Genomic DNA, 13,192 nt, shown 5'->3' on the forward strand with positions numbered 1-13,192 from the left:
TCTTTTGGGCTGACCACTGATTTAGAGCAGACAAATGCACAAACCATCAACAGAGCTACAGTACCTCCAAATAGTAGCTCTCTTCGTGCCTATATAGGTGGGGCTGGCAGCATTGCTAGGCTACCTCTGCACAGTGGAGCGAGAGATGCCAAATTACCCCAACATATTTTATGTGTCAACCAGATCAGTGAGAGGAGGCCCAAGGAAGATTCAGTATGCAGGAATTCTGGGGGCATAATTCGCTGGATCGAGGAGAGGTTGGCCCAGTTGAGGAAGGTGACAAACCAGGTCCATCCTCATCCTTACAACAAAGTCACTAGGGGTGTGCAGGCTGTGGGGGTACAACCATCTACACCATGTGGGGAAAGTCAATAGAATGAGGGCACCAAATCTCCTCAAAAGGAGCAGGCAGGACAGGGGCAATTAGGGGGTGAGACCAGGGGGCGCTTTTGCTGGTGGAGACCTGGATTTAGATATCAGGAGCCTAGGGAGGAGGTTGAGCATGATGCTGAGGGCACATAGGATGGTGAGGAGCACATCGATATACCCGGTGTGGTGCAGGAGTCACCATTGTTGGAGACCTCTTTGATAGCACCAGTTAACACCTTGGTGGAGAGAATAGAGGCTACACCCATAAAGCCACCTGTTGATGAGGTGTCGTCCCTAGATGAGGTGCTAGGAGACACAGAGGTACCCAGAGCCATGATTGAATCCCCAGACGACAACCACCTACAACAACATGGAGAACACATAGAAGGACGTGTGCTAGTCGTGGAGGGGCAATCCATGAGTCATGTTGAGCCCATGATGGAGGAGGACGAGCAGTCATCTTTTGGGCTGACCACCGATTTAGAGCAAACAAATGCACAAACCATCAACAGAGCTGCAGTACCTTCAAATAGTAGCTCTCTTCGTGCCTATATAGGTGGGGCTAGCAGCATTGCTAGGCTACCTCTGCACAGTGGAGCGAGAGATGCCAAATTACCCTGACATATTTTATGTGTCAACCAGATCAGTGAGAGGAGGCGACTTGAGCTACGCAGGGGGCACCATTCCCAAGATGGGGGGCTAGTCTCGTGTACGGGGGTTCGAGATTTCGATCCTTCCCTAGGGGTTGGATGGCGAGAGGTTCTAAATTGGGACCTGGTGGTGTGGGCTAGGCATATGGAGCTAGTCATAGACCAGAGTGAGAGTTAGCGGGCGTGTTCAGGCGTTGGGGATATTGAGGGCCCATGTTGGCATTGGGATCCAGGTGGGACTATCTACCATTTATTGGATATGTAGATTGACTATGGCATTGGTGGTATAGTTGACCCAATGATCGAGCACATGCATTTGCTAGGGAAGTTTCAGTTAGCACCAATGGCTAGTCAGTGTGTGAGAGGACTCCATGGGTAATCTAGGTATGTTGGTTAGCGGGATGATCAACACACTCTTGCAGGAGATTGTCGGAGGAGGTGGCATTGGCAGGTCACCAAACAGTGCCTTGTATGGGGCTGGGGATTCTCCACAGTTATGTGGGGCACAAAGGACATGGAGGAGCAGAGCAGTGGTGGCATTGCTACTGGTACCTAGGGAGATTCACTTCACGAGTCTCTCAGGGAGGATTTGGAGGGGAAATCCATTCATTGGAGGGTATGGTGATGCGATGGTGGAGGTGATGATGTTGGTTGGGTGTGGGTGGACGCGTACTGTCACAACTTTAGGCCATGACATCCAGGGGTGTGTAGGAGCATCTAGCGTTGAGCAGTGGTTTGTAGGTGGGCATGGAGATGCATGGTGGTGTGCCGTAGTGTGTTGGATTGTGCTGTGGAGTAGGAGCAACTCGTATTGTGTTGAGTACCCACGGGGAGTGTCAGGTACAGTGACACAAGCAGGACACGAGATAGAGGAGGATGGTACAATAGTAGCAGTGGGTATTCAGTGGTGTACAGGGGTAGGTCGCAGTGTATAGTGAGTATGTCGAGGCGTCCAGGGATGCTCAATGATATGTAGGGGCGTATGGTGCTATATAACGCGGTCTTGGAGTGTTTCCTCTAAGGAGACTTATGGACAGAGACACCAGGCATAACTTTGGGTGTAGTTCACCCAGGATTGACGAGGATGTAGATGAGCGACACTTGATGGTATCCGTGGGGACTCACACACCTACCCCTCTTCTACATCGCTTACAAGCACAAATGATTTGGTTGTTGTCCTTTGACACTATGGAAATGAGCAACAGAGGACGGGGAGATCACCTGAGAAATTTGGATGGCACTCAACGCACTAGGGGAGAGACTTCTCAGCGGTGGCATGGGGTCGGTACGTGAGTTGGCAGCCATCGGTTGGGGAATGAAGTGATCTTCTATAGCGGTGGCATATGGTTCATCATTGGGCCTACACCTGGGGAGATCATCATGTGGGAGACATGTGCCACTCTTTTCGCAGGGCATGTCGGGACCCTGCATGAGCAGAGGATACCATGTACAACTGAGGTAGTTTTCTAGTATGTGTCTGGGCTCTATAAACATTATATTGGCACATTATCGAGAGGGCAGATGACATACTTAATGGTGACGGTTGGTAGGAGCAGGACAGATCCACATACACTGAGTCAATTGCGAGTATCAGATACCCATCTATTGGCTGCATTCAAGGGGTAGCTATTTGGCACATGTGGCTTCTAGCGGTCATCAGTACTGCGCAGTGGCAGGCACAAGGCAGTTTAGCATTCATCATATTAGTTCATGATATATGGAGCCTATATATTGACTACATGCAAGGATTAGGGACGAGGCACAGATGGATTCCAACAGTTGTCAGAGCTGTGCCGCTACAGGTCTGGCTATGGAATCCAGGGATTCAATGGGCTAACAGGTCACTCCATTTCGTGAGGAGCAAGACCATAGTAGAGGGTGATCTAGCTCACGTTGGGGTTGACACATGGGGGATTGCTGAAGCCTCCTTTGTTTGGTGAGGCAGGTTTTTCCAGTTGCTGCTCAGGATTAGGATTAGCAGTGGATGGGCAGATATTGGCGTCATGGGGATGCCTGGGCAGGAAGAGCTTGGCTTTCACCGATATTTCACCATCGGGTTTCAGGAGAGGAGGATACAACGTGCGCATGATGGGCAGTATATCATAGTCAGAGTGGCGCAACGACAACATGGTGGCACCCATCTGAGGCTAGCATGAGACCCGGGCATCGCAGTACAGGACAACTTAGCGACCTTTAGGGATGAGCTGACCACCAGAGGGGGAGATCATTCAGATCTTCTAGTGGGCTTTTGTGACTCGCTGGTGACATGGGAGATTTCATCGGCATGGCAGGTTGGTCAGCAAAATGATATCAGTGGAAGCCCATTCAGGAGACTTTATCTCCATGGGGATTGGGTTGTACCTTCAGGAGTTTACTCTTGGAGGGCAGGAGCCAAACTACTTGGTAGGGGAGCTTCATGGGGAATTGGACAGAGTCCTACATTATCATGATGCTCTACTTATTGATCGTATGTAATGGGATTCTGGTACCCATACCTGGCTGGACAGTGAGCAGAGCAAGGGGTGCTTCACAATGATCGGGATGGCTTGGGATCCGAGTATTGAGGGATTCCTTCATGACCAGGCAGCGCAAATATTGGGGATGTCTCAGTAGCACATTTGGGACCCTGGTATTACTGGTGGTCATAGTGGTGATCAACATTAAGAGGGGCGCTTGCTCAGGGATTGCTCGAGGACAAGCAATTTTTGGCAATTTTTGGTGGAGGCTGGGGATGACTCGTAGCACATTTGGAACCCTGGTATCACTGGTGGTGATAGTGGTGATTAGCAGTTAGAGGGGCGCTTGTTCGGGCATTGCTTGAAGACAAGAAATTTTTGCCGGGGAGGACTGTAATATCACTTCCAATTAAAATCTGCCAAGTGCATTTCTCAATTTTGCAAATTTTGGATGGAGAACAATTTTGCGTACAAACTTAAGAAAAGTGAGTGAAAGTTAATTAATTTAATTTTGTGTGATAGAGGAGGCCCCAAACATTAGACAAAGGGAAGATTAATCACATAGTTGGATGTGGGGGCCACCCCATGAGGAAATTCACACTCCTTGAGGAAGTCGAATTGGAGGGAAGAGGCAAGGAGGTCGAATTATGGAGCCCACAAGGAGAGGAGACACAATATAAATAGGAGAACTGGCCTCCATTTTGGGACCTTTTGACTATATCTAAATTGAACCTTTGTTTGCTTGAGCTGTTGAGCCAAGTCAACATTGTGCTGTTCAACACGAGATTTCCGGGCGGGAATCTCAACTCCTTCAATGGACTTCGAGTGTCACTCTAGGGGAGTTTGATTTCTTCATAGCAAATTTATTCGAGAACCGTCTGCCAGAGAATTTGATCCTTCTTGTGAGCAGGCTGGGTGCTGGAAATGGAATGCACATTCCTTGAGGAGGCAGCTACAAGACCAACGAATTTTTGGGATTTTTAGGGAAGCTTGCTCTGCAAATTTGCTGGTGGATTGAAGGATTTTACAGGGCTGAGTGTGGAGGAATTTCCCAGCTTGAATTGGAACATTTCTGGGGACTGCGGAAGCCATCATTACCTGGGAGTTCGATTGGGGTTTTGGTGGGTGAGTTTGGTGTGAAAGAAGAGCTAGAAGGACAGGGATTTTGTGGAGGAATTGCAAGGGAATTTCAGAGGGAAATTCTTGGAGACTTTAGGAGAGCATTCCACAGCTTGCTCCAGCAGTACACATAAGAGGACGAGTTGGGCCAATGCACACAATTGTGGGTTTTCTGGAGAATTGGATTGGGGCCTAAAGCTTTCTGGGTTTTTATGGGTATTTGGAAGAGAGGTCCCGATTAAATTTACAGAATTTTCCTGGTAGTGTTTAGGTTATAAATCCCCTTTCGTTCAGCAGTGCATTTTACTACTCAACTAGTAATTTGCACCATATTGTGGGTTTTCTGGGTGGTTGGTCTGGGGCAGATTCCTTTCTGGGTTTTTTCTGAGCAAATTGTGGGGAGGTGCCAGCTGCAATTTCAGGAGGTTCTGAGCACAAGAGTGGCAGCTATCACCATTTTTTTCTAGCAGCAGGAGCAGGAATTTACTGGATCCGCGCAAAGCTTAGTTGGGTTGATATTCGAGCACTTGGGCATTGATTTCTCAACCTGGGCTTTTGCTTGTTTGCTATAGCAAGCCCAGGTTCCTCTTTCCCTCACTATATTGTATTTATCCAACTCAAAATTTAATATGAAGAACTAGTTTTGGTGCCAATAAATGTGTATCTGATATTTATGCATGTTTGCAATTTTTAGGTGTTATTCATGAGCATGTTTTTCTGTTATTCACTGTTAATTTCCTATTAGGAATATTACAATTTGCTCCTTCCTCCAAATGGCCAATAATCTGGACTGCAGTAGTTTGTAGATGGCCTCATGATCACCCAATATTCCAATCATGATCTCTAAGATCTTGAGCCTCTTTCCAAAGATAGGGCTTAGATAGGGCTCACGATGTCATGAACTCCCTGGAATTTTTCTTGTATCAATTGGAAAACATCTCTCGTAAATGGAGTTCTAACAAATATTCAATTTTCACTGCCAAGTTTTTCAGAAAGCAGCTCTAGGCACCCACATTAGCTGCCCCTCACAACACAAGGAGGACTTCCTTGTCTGCTTTTCAGTCCCTTGGAAATTTTCCTCGTTTGTGCTCCTCACTGCTCAGTGATGACATAGAAAGGTCTAGCTGTTATCTCAAACTTTTTGCAGAATTTCTGAGTTCCTTGGCTCTTTTTAACAGATGTATATCCTCAATTTCATGGCTGGTCTGATCTTCATGGTCATGGCTTCTTTTTCTTTTCTACTGTTCAAGTTTTAAAAACTTTTTTTCCATCTCTCTTTTTTTGTCTTTTTTAGCTTTCCTCTTCCCATTCAAATTTCCCATGTGTAATTGCACAACAAGAAGTTCCCACCACTACTTCTCGTTCCAAGAATGTAAGGGAGGCACTTGATATAGTATAGGGATGATGGTTTCCTTTAACTCTTGGAAATAGTTTTCTCCACTACTCATTGCTTAAATAAGGTGAAGATGACAAGGGATGATAGGTAGAAAGAACATAGGATTTTTAGACATGAAGAAATCCCTTAAATCCCTTTACCTTTTCCCACTTGTGGTATCATAGCCACTATAGGTGCTCATGGTCTGTTGGTCTTTGTCATCATCATTTTTTAACTTAAGAAGTAATAGTATTTACAATGTTTACAACACCATGTTATATCTACCTGATGGTGATCAGTATAGCAGAAATAAAATATCCATGCATATTTTTTAACAAGTTTAATTACAACTTTCCAAGGAGAAAAATTGAGATATTACACACAAGCTGCTGGAAACGTCTCTTTCCTGGCTGCTTGCTCTCTTTCCCTTTTTGCCACTCAACTTGCTCAACTGCTCAAACATGGTCAAAGCCTCTACCTTGCCCTGTTTTTATATTTTTAGCGGATAATCTGTTTTGACTCTTGAGGATTACTTCTAGTCTAAGTCATGCATGAGATACAATTTTAGACTTAACTGCTAAATATAAGACTTTTACCTAATTATTTATTAAAACAAATCACAAAATAGAATTATTTTCTATAAGTAGAATTACTTTTTAAAACTATCTCAAATTACTTCTGGCATGTTCACACTAAATTTGTGCGGAGATTCCTGTCCGAGCTATAATTTTTAACAAAATTTACCAACAAAGTGTTTTTATATGTCTGCCCTTTTAGTTGCAAAGAAAGTTAAGGAAGAAAGTAGTCTTTAGAAAACAATTATTTATCTCTCAGTATGTAGTTTTGCTCAGAAATTATTCGTGTTTGCATTGGGTATTATTGCCATGTGCATGGCCTGATTGCAATATGAGTTGTCTAATGAGGCGGAGGAATTGCCTGGACGGCTAAAAGTGGCCGGAATCCGGGCAAAAGAATTTCAAAATTTTTTGTAGACACAGTGCTTGAATCGTGTTTTTGATGGTGGAAATGGATTCAACACCATCAAAATTGTCTAGGACACCTAAAATTTTGAAGTTTAACAACTATAACTTGGATTTACAAAATACTTGCCGGATTTTCTCTAAATATGACCGGAATTTCCATAACTTTCCGGGCAACTCCTCCGTCTCATTAGACTACGCGATTGCATTATTTCCATTTGCAACTGGAAATATTCACATTGCCACTGGAATAATAATGTTCTTTGTGTCTCTGCTGAAAAATGCCACGAACATTGTCTGAAAACCTATGTTGCAGGAAACGTAGGGCAAGGGGGCGTTTCTGTACGGAAACGAGTACGAAATGCTGAAACGCGTGTGGTACGGCCCTGAAACGCGTTTCAGGCCGTACTGCCATGTTTCACGAAATTGAAATGTGGCCAGTACGGCCTGAAACGCGTTTCAAAGCCGTACGACTCACGTTTCAGCTTTTTAATTGTGTGTTTTTTTTTGTTAATTTGTTTTCTAATTTATTTTTAGGTTATCCTAGTGACTTCTAGTTGCTTCTAGATGCCTGTCTAAAGTTATAAAAGTGAACTTTTGCCCTAGTGTTGATATGCAGTTCATCAGGAAGTTTGAGGCATATGCAGTTCATGGTAATGAAAAATAAAGGAGAATATCACTTTTACTTAAATTTTTAACATTACCATGAAATGACTCAGGATGTTTGAGAGTGGTTTCGCCCTCATTGGATTTCATATGGAGAAAGTAGAATTTTAGATCTCACTCAAAATCCAGCAGACTTATTTGTTTTTCAGGATTTCAGGATTGGGGGGATTGCAATGTTTCCATTGGATTTTATCATGTACTAGGGTATGGAACTTGTATTTAATCAAGAACCAAGCCCTCTATGTAGGGGAGACTCCCAATAATGAAGAGCATGTAGGGTACTAGGGTATGAAACTTGTATTTAATCAAGAGCACTAAGGTCGTTCAACTATGTAGGAGGAGGACTCCCAATCAAGCACGAGACAAGAAATTAGAAATTTCTCGTGGCTGATTTTGGATATTTCTATTTTCATTATGTGATCATTCATGAGTAAATGTGATGTAAATTTAGAGACTTATAGTTTATGCATTGACAATTGACAATTTTATCATAATGTAATAAATTAGAATGTATCATATATGCTTTATCATTGCACATATTTCTTAAATGTCCTTATATATATATACATACATATATATATATATATATATATATATATATATATATATATATATATATATATATATATATATCGCGTTTCCCCGTTTCCAAAATTTGGGGAGGTTGTGTTTCGTATCGCTTCCCATTTCGGAAACTCGTACCCGTTTCCCCGTTTTGTGCAACCTAGTTGAAAACTTTTAGGGTTGTCTCTGTGCACATCATCGGTCAGGGATCAAGTCAAGTCAAGTCCGAAGGACAAGCAGACATTTTCTGCCCCATTATGTCTATGTGTGCTATTGTGTCTGTTGGTAGATTTTACTTTGAGCAGGTCCCTCTCTTGGTCTATATGTGTGCCCATATTTATGTCATCTTCTCTGGGTATGTGTCTTTTCTCCTCGTGGCTCTGGTTTGATGTCTTCTCTGGATATCCTCTTCTATTACGATTAGGCACAGGGGTTTCTGCATCTTTATCTACTATTTACATTCTATAAGTCTGGCTTGGTCGCACTATTCTGGTGAGTTTCTCAGCTCTTTCATATCCAGCAAATTGATGGTTAGCAGTGTTCTCCTTTCAACTGTTTCTCAACTGTGCCTTATTCTGTGAACTCATGAATTCCTGTATTCTTCTCCAAAAGGTGGGATTGTGAGTTCTTCCTTTATGTCTCTTCCTTTTTGTTTTTGTTTTAAGTTTCTTTCTCTCCCTTAAACATGCCAATTTTTTCTAAAGTCAACATCCTTGAAAAGTTATATAACATTAAAACTTGCTTGTGTGATGCAGGAGCACCCGAATGAAGAGGTGACAACTGGGAGTTGGTTCTTGTTTGTTGTTTATTTTCTGTTCTATTTTAACAAATAGAGAGGAAAACATCTCAATTTCTATTTTATTTAGTTTCATTTTGTATTATTGTAAGTGAAGGCTGAATCAACCATTGTTAGTTTTGAATTAGACAAGATAGGATTAGATGGGAATTAGTTTGAGAAAACTGTCTCAAAACTGAGAAAACAGTTCCTCGAACTGTAAGAGGAACTGCCTCTGATGTATTAAAAAGAAAACAAGAAGGAAGGTTAGAGAGGTTAGCTGAATTGAGAAGGGTTGTAAGCCTACGGGCAGACTGTAAGGAAGGCCACTGGTGTAATGCGAGTAGACCACAGAGAGGGACAGGGACTCAACATACTTGCTTTGTTTTTTTTATTGTTGTTGTTATGTGCAAAGTTCCATTTAGAATCCGTGTATCTGTGTTTCAAATGGTTGAAAACTGAGAATAACACGAATCATAGCTTATATATATATATATATATATATATAATTGCAGGGGAATCCGGCATGACCAAGGGGGGCGAAGGCATCCATAGAAGAAAGTGTTCGCAACGCAGCGGGAACGTGAAAAAGCCCCGAAGATAGAGGAACACAAGGCTTAGGGGGCGATACTCAGGGGCCGTCGGATCCAACAGATTGACGATGGAGATTAAATCGGCGGAGTTGAAGTCGGCGAGTGGAGTAGTCCCGACCACGGGCAAACGCCGATTGCGATCAAGCGATTGCACGTGGGCCGTTGGATCTATGGGAAGATCAACGGTGGAGATTAAATTGGGGGATTGGATCGGCGGGGGCAATAACCCCGACCACAACGATAGCCGATTGCGATAGAGCGATTCAACGAGGACCGTTGGATCTACGGAAGAGATCGACGGCGGAGGTTTAATTGTCGGAGTTGGATTGGCAATCATCGGCGTGATCACATTGCGTAATCGCATCGCCACCTTATCGGCGGAGGGGAATGGGCGCAAGCGATAAGGCGGACCCGACGATATTTATAGGCCTCGGTATATAAAATTTGAGATCCGGACTTTGTGTTTGGGGAGGATTTTTTTCTTTGTATTTCCATGTTTTTTAACATTTCTGATATAACAATGGGAGTGGGTCTGTAGTGTAAAAAGCGCCCCCGTGGAGTTCCGATAGTGTAATCGCATATCGGGGTAGTGGAAGGCTTGGGTATTGTGACCCGTGGAAGGGCCGACGCCCGACTGCGATAAAGTGTAGCCTCGAGAACTGTGCCAAGCCTGTGGATTCAGCGGGGTGATTGGATTTTACGCGTGTCTGTGCGTAAATCCTTTGTAAAGGTTTTGCTATCGTAAAAGTGCCGATTTTAAGGATTTATACGATAAATCCAATAAACCAAAGGAAAGAGGGGGCAGTCACTTGTATGCAGGCTTGAGGGCGCGAAGGGTTCTCAAGGGACTGAAGAGTCCTGATAGAAAGAATCAGTGAAGGTTAAAGGCTGAGCTACTGTGCGAAAACATTCCACAGTGATTGTTAAGGGAGGCCGTAACCTATAAGGTTAGGAGAACAGTTCACGCTGTAAATTGGCGGCATCATCGTGCCTTATCCATAGCTCTCCCTTTATTCCTTTGCACAACTACTTTGATGAAGGCATGCTCTATGAGAGTATGTTGCCTCCATTTACAGGGAGAAAGACGACAGATAAGGAGAAAGTTTTAATTCATTAATCAAGGAGTCATCGAATGCGTTAACATGGGTTGCTTTTTGTATGCCATTTAATTAGTTTAACACCACCACTCCTATAGCCAAACTTATAACTAGTATGGGTCATTAATGACATTAAGACTAATGACTTTCCTAACAACACAACCCAACATTTACTATTAGGACTCCTAACGCATTGTATGTTATCCTAACTGTGTGGCACTGCTTGTAGATTGCAAATTCATTGTTCTGTGTCATTATTGCGGCCTTTGGCATTGCATTAACTCGTATGTGTTGTGCCCTCTTTGGAGGATGTGCCGTATGTTTTTGAGAGGGTTGTAGCTTCTGTTCATGCATTTCAAAATTTAGCATTTGATGAGCTATCTGCTCAAACTAAAGCCTTATGTTCATTAATGATGCTAAAATTGTTTCTGCACTAACTTACACTGACCTTATTGCAGCTTTGACTACATAAAGATTGGTGAGATGCTCATATTGTGATTCATGATTTTTTCTGTGTAATATAAGTAATACTTTCTCACAAAATGTTCCCATAATATGCATTTAATGTTTCACTGTACTTTATTTTTGTCTTATTTTGTAACCTTTGGACTAGCCAATAGACTTATTTGAATGGTCTGACTGAATTTTAGGCACAAAAGAAGCTAGAAGAACAACTGCCGAGACGCCGGAAATCCACCGAAATGTTGGATGTGATTATTGTGGGGTAAGCATTTGGGCATGATTTATTTTTGAGAAGTACTTTTCCAAAGAGTATAGTAATTTCTACCATCTATTATTTTATTTTAAGGGGGGTATGATTGCATGTCCTGCTTCTAGTTCTAAGTGTTTGTGTGTAGTGTAAATCATATGGAGACTTGGATACGTAATTAAAAAATTTCTTTTGTATTCCCTAACGCTAGGTTGAGTGCTAGGCAACCACTCTTATATTAGATGACTGTTAAAAGAAGCCTTCAACACAAAGGATTTAAAAAATTTAAGGATTCATAGATATAGTAGCATTCTTGGACATCTTCATGTCATAATTGATAGACTATCTCTAGGATTTACAAGGTGATTTTGGAGAGTAGACCCTAGTCCACATGACCTAGTCTTCTGTGTCTAAAGTAGTTGTGTTGTGAGACTTTTTAGGTGGTTTACACAAGATGTTGTTCCTGATCTAGGCAAAACTTGTATTAAGCGATATATGCATGGTTGTTGATTGGCTAGGGTCCATACATTTGATTCAGTGGTCTGAGGTTATTCATACTTCTAACAAGGTGCATTATGATTGGCAGGTGCTTCCAATTGTAGGAACGAGGTATAAATGTCTAGATTGCCATGAATCTATTGGGTTTGACTTGTGCGAAATATGTTATCAGAAAGGTTCAGTGCTTCCTGGGCGTTTCAATCAACAGCATACACCAGAACATTGTTTCCAGGCAATCACACTGAGCAGAGCTGATGAATCTATGACATATCGCTTTCCAGAACTCATCCTGCGGATTTTTGGGAGGGGCTCTATTCCCCTGGCTGAAGAAGACAGTGAAGACTCGATGCACAACAGTGTAGAGAGTGCTGAGAATTCCGAGAGAAATCAAACTGAAAGTGATAGGGATTGATGTCATTACTGTGTATAGGGATTTAACAGAAGTGTCATATTTGTTGTATCCATGACACCATCTATGGGGATTTATGTTGAAGACATCTGTCTTATGGGCTATTGTATTGCTATATGTGACTTATGAAGGTCCTCCAGGGCATAGGAATTTGTAAAAACACTCTAGTTCTCAGCTGTATGTTCAACTATTAAAAGTTGTTGATAATATCGGCAATATTCGTGATATTTTGAAAATATTGGCAAAATATCGCCTTATTTTGAAAATATCGGCAAGAATATTTTGCTGATATTTTCGCCGATATTGCCAATAAGATGTTTTCTGGACCCTCGCCGATATTTTGTCGATACCTATCAACACTGAAATTTAAAACTTATAAAGCAACCAGGTGATGCCTAAAGCAATTTTATATATATCTTTAGGGATTTTTATCCATAGCTGCTAAGTGTTTATTGGCTGTCAATGGGATTACCTCCAGCCACTTAATATGCAATAGATTTGAAAATTTTGTGTTGATGCAAGATGTTTTTTGAGGGTTGTAATGGCATGTTTGCTCTGTGAAGCCTCAATACCAGCTCCAATTGCTTGCCTTACGACGGTGCTAGGTTTAAAAGCTTTTGAAGCAACAATTTCACGTGTCAAATGAATATGTAGTAGGACCACAAAGTTCGTTTGAATTATACGAGAATATGTAGTAGGACCACAAAGTACGTTTGAATTAAAGCTCGTATAGAAATCCTTATTTGAGTAAATTCTGGGAGATTTGGCTTGTTTAAACTCAGAATGTATAGTGTTAGTAATATAGTGCATTATAATTTTGTTCTCCCACTCCGAATTATTTTGAGAGGTCCCCTATGTGATCACTTGGTGGGACTGACAAAATTTGTCTTTATCTAGTTGTAATATCGAATCTTATTTTCCCAAAGGCAAAT

At 42.3% G+C, this 13,192-nt stretch overlaps 1 protein-coding gene across 2 annotated transcripts in view; it reads left to right on the plus strand.

Moving 5' to 3' along the window:
• LOC149250232 (E3 ubiquitin-protein ligase PRT1-like) overlaps positions 1 to 12,697 on the plus strand; it is a 155,608-nt gene extending 142,911 nt beyond the window's left edge. For both annotated transcript variants that reach the window (XM_089458979.1, XM_089458978.1), the window contains exons 6-7: positions 11,295 to 11,368; positions 11,940 to 12,697. In XM_089458979.1, the coding sequence (XP_089315105.1) occupies positions 11,295 to 11,368; positions 11,940 to 12,263 (398 nt within the window). In that variant the 3' untranslated portion in view covers positions 12,264 to 12,697. The remainder of the gene's footprint in view (positions 1 to 11,294; positions 11,369 to 11,939) is intronic.
• Positions 12,698 to 13,192: the final 495 nt, after the last annotated feature.

Source organism: Pinus tabuliformis, chromosome 7 (assembly GCF_031772625.1).
Source record: "Pinus tabuliformis cultivar Carrire ecotype Pingquan chromosome 7, CPIR1, whole genome shotgun sequence".
Classification (NCBI taxonomy): domain Eukaryota; kingdom Viridiplantae; phylum Streptophyta; class Pinopsida; order Pinales; family Pinaceae; genus Pinus; species Pinus tabuliformis.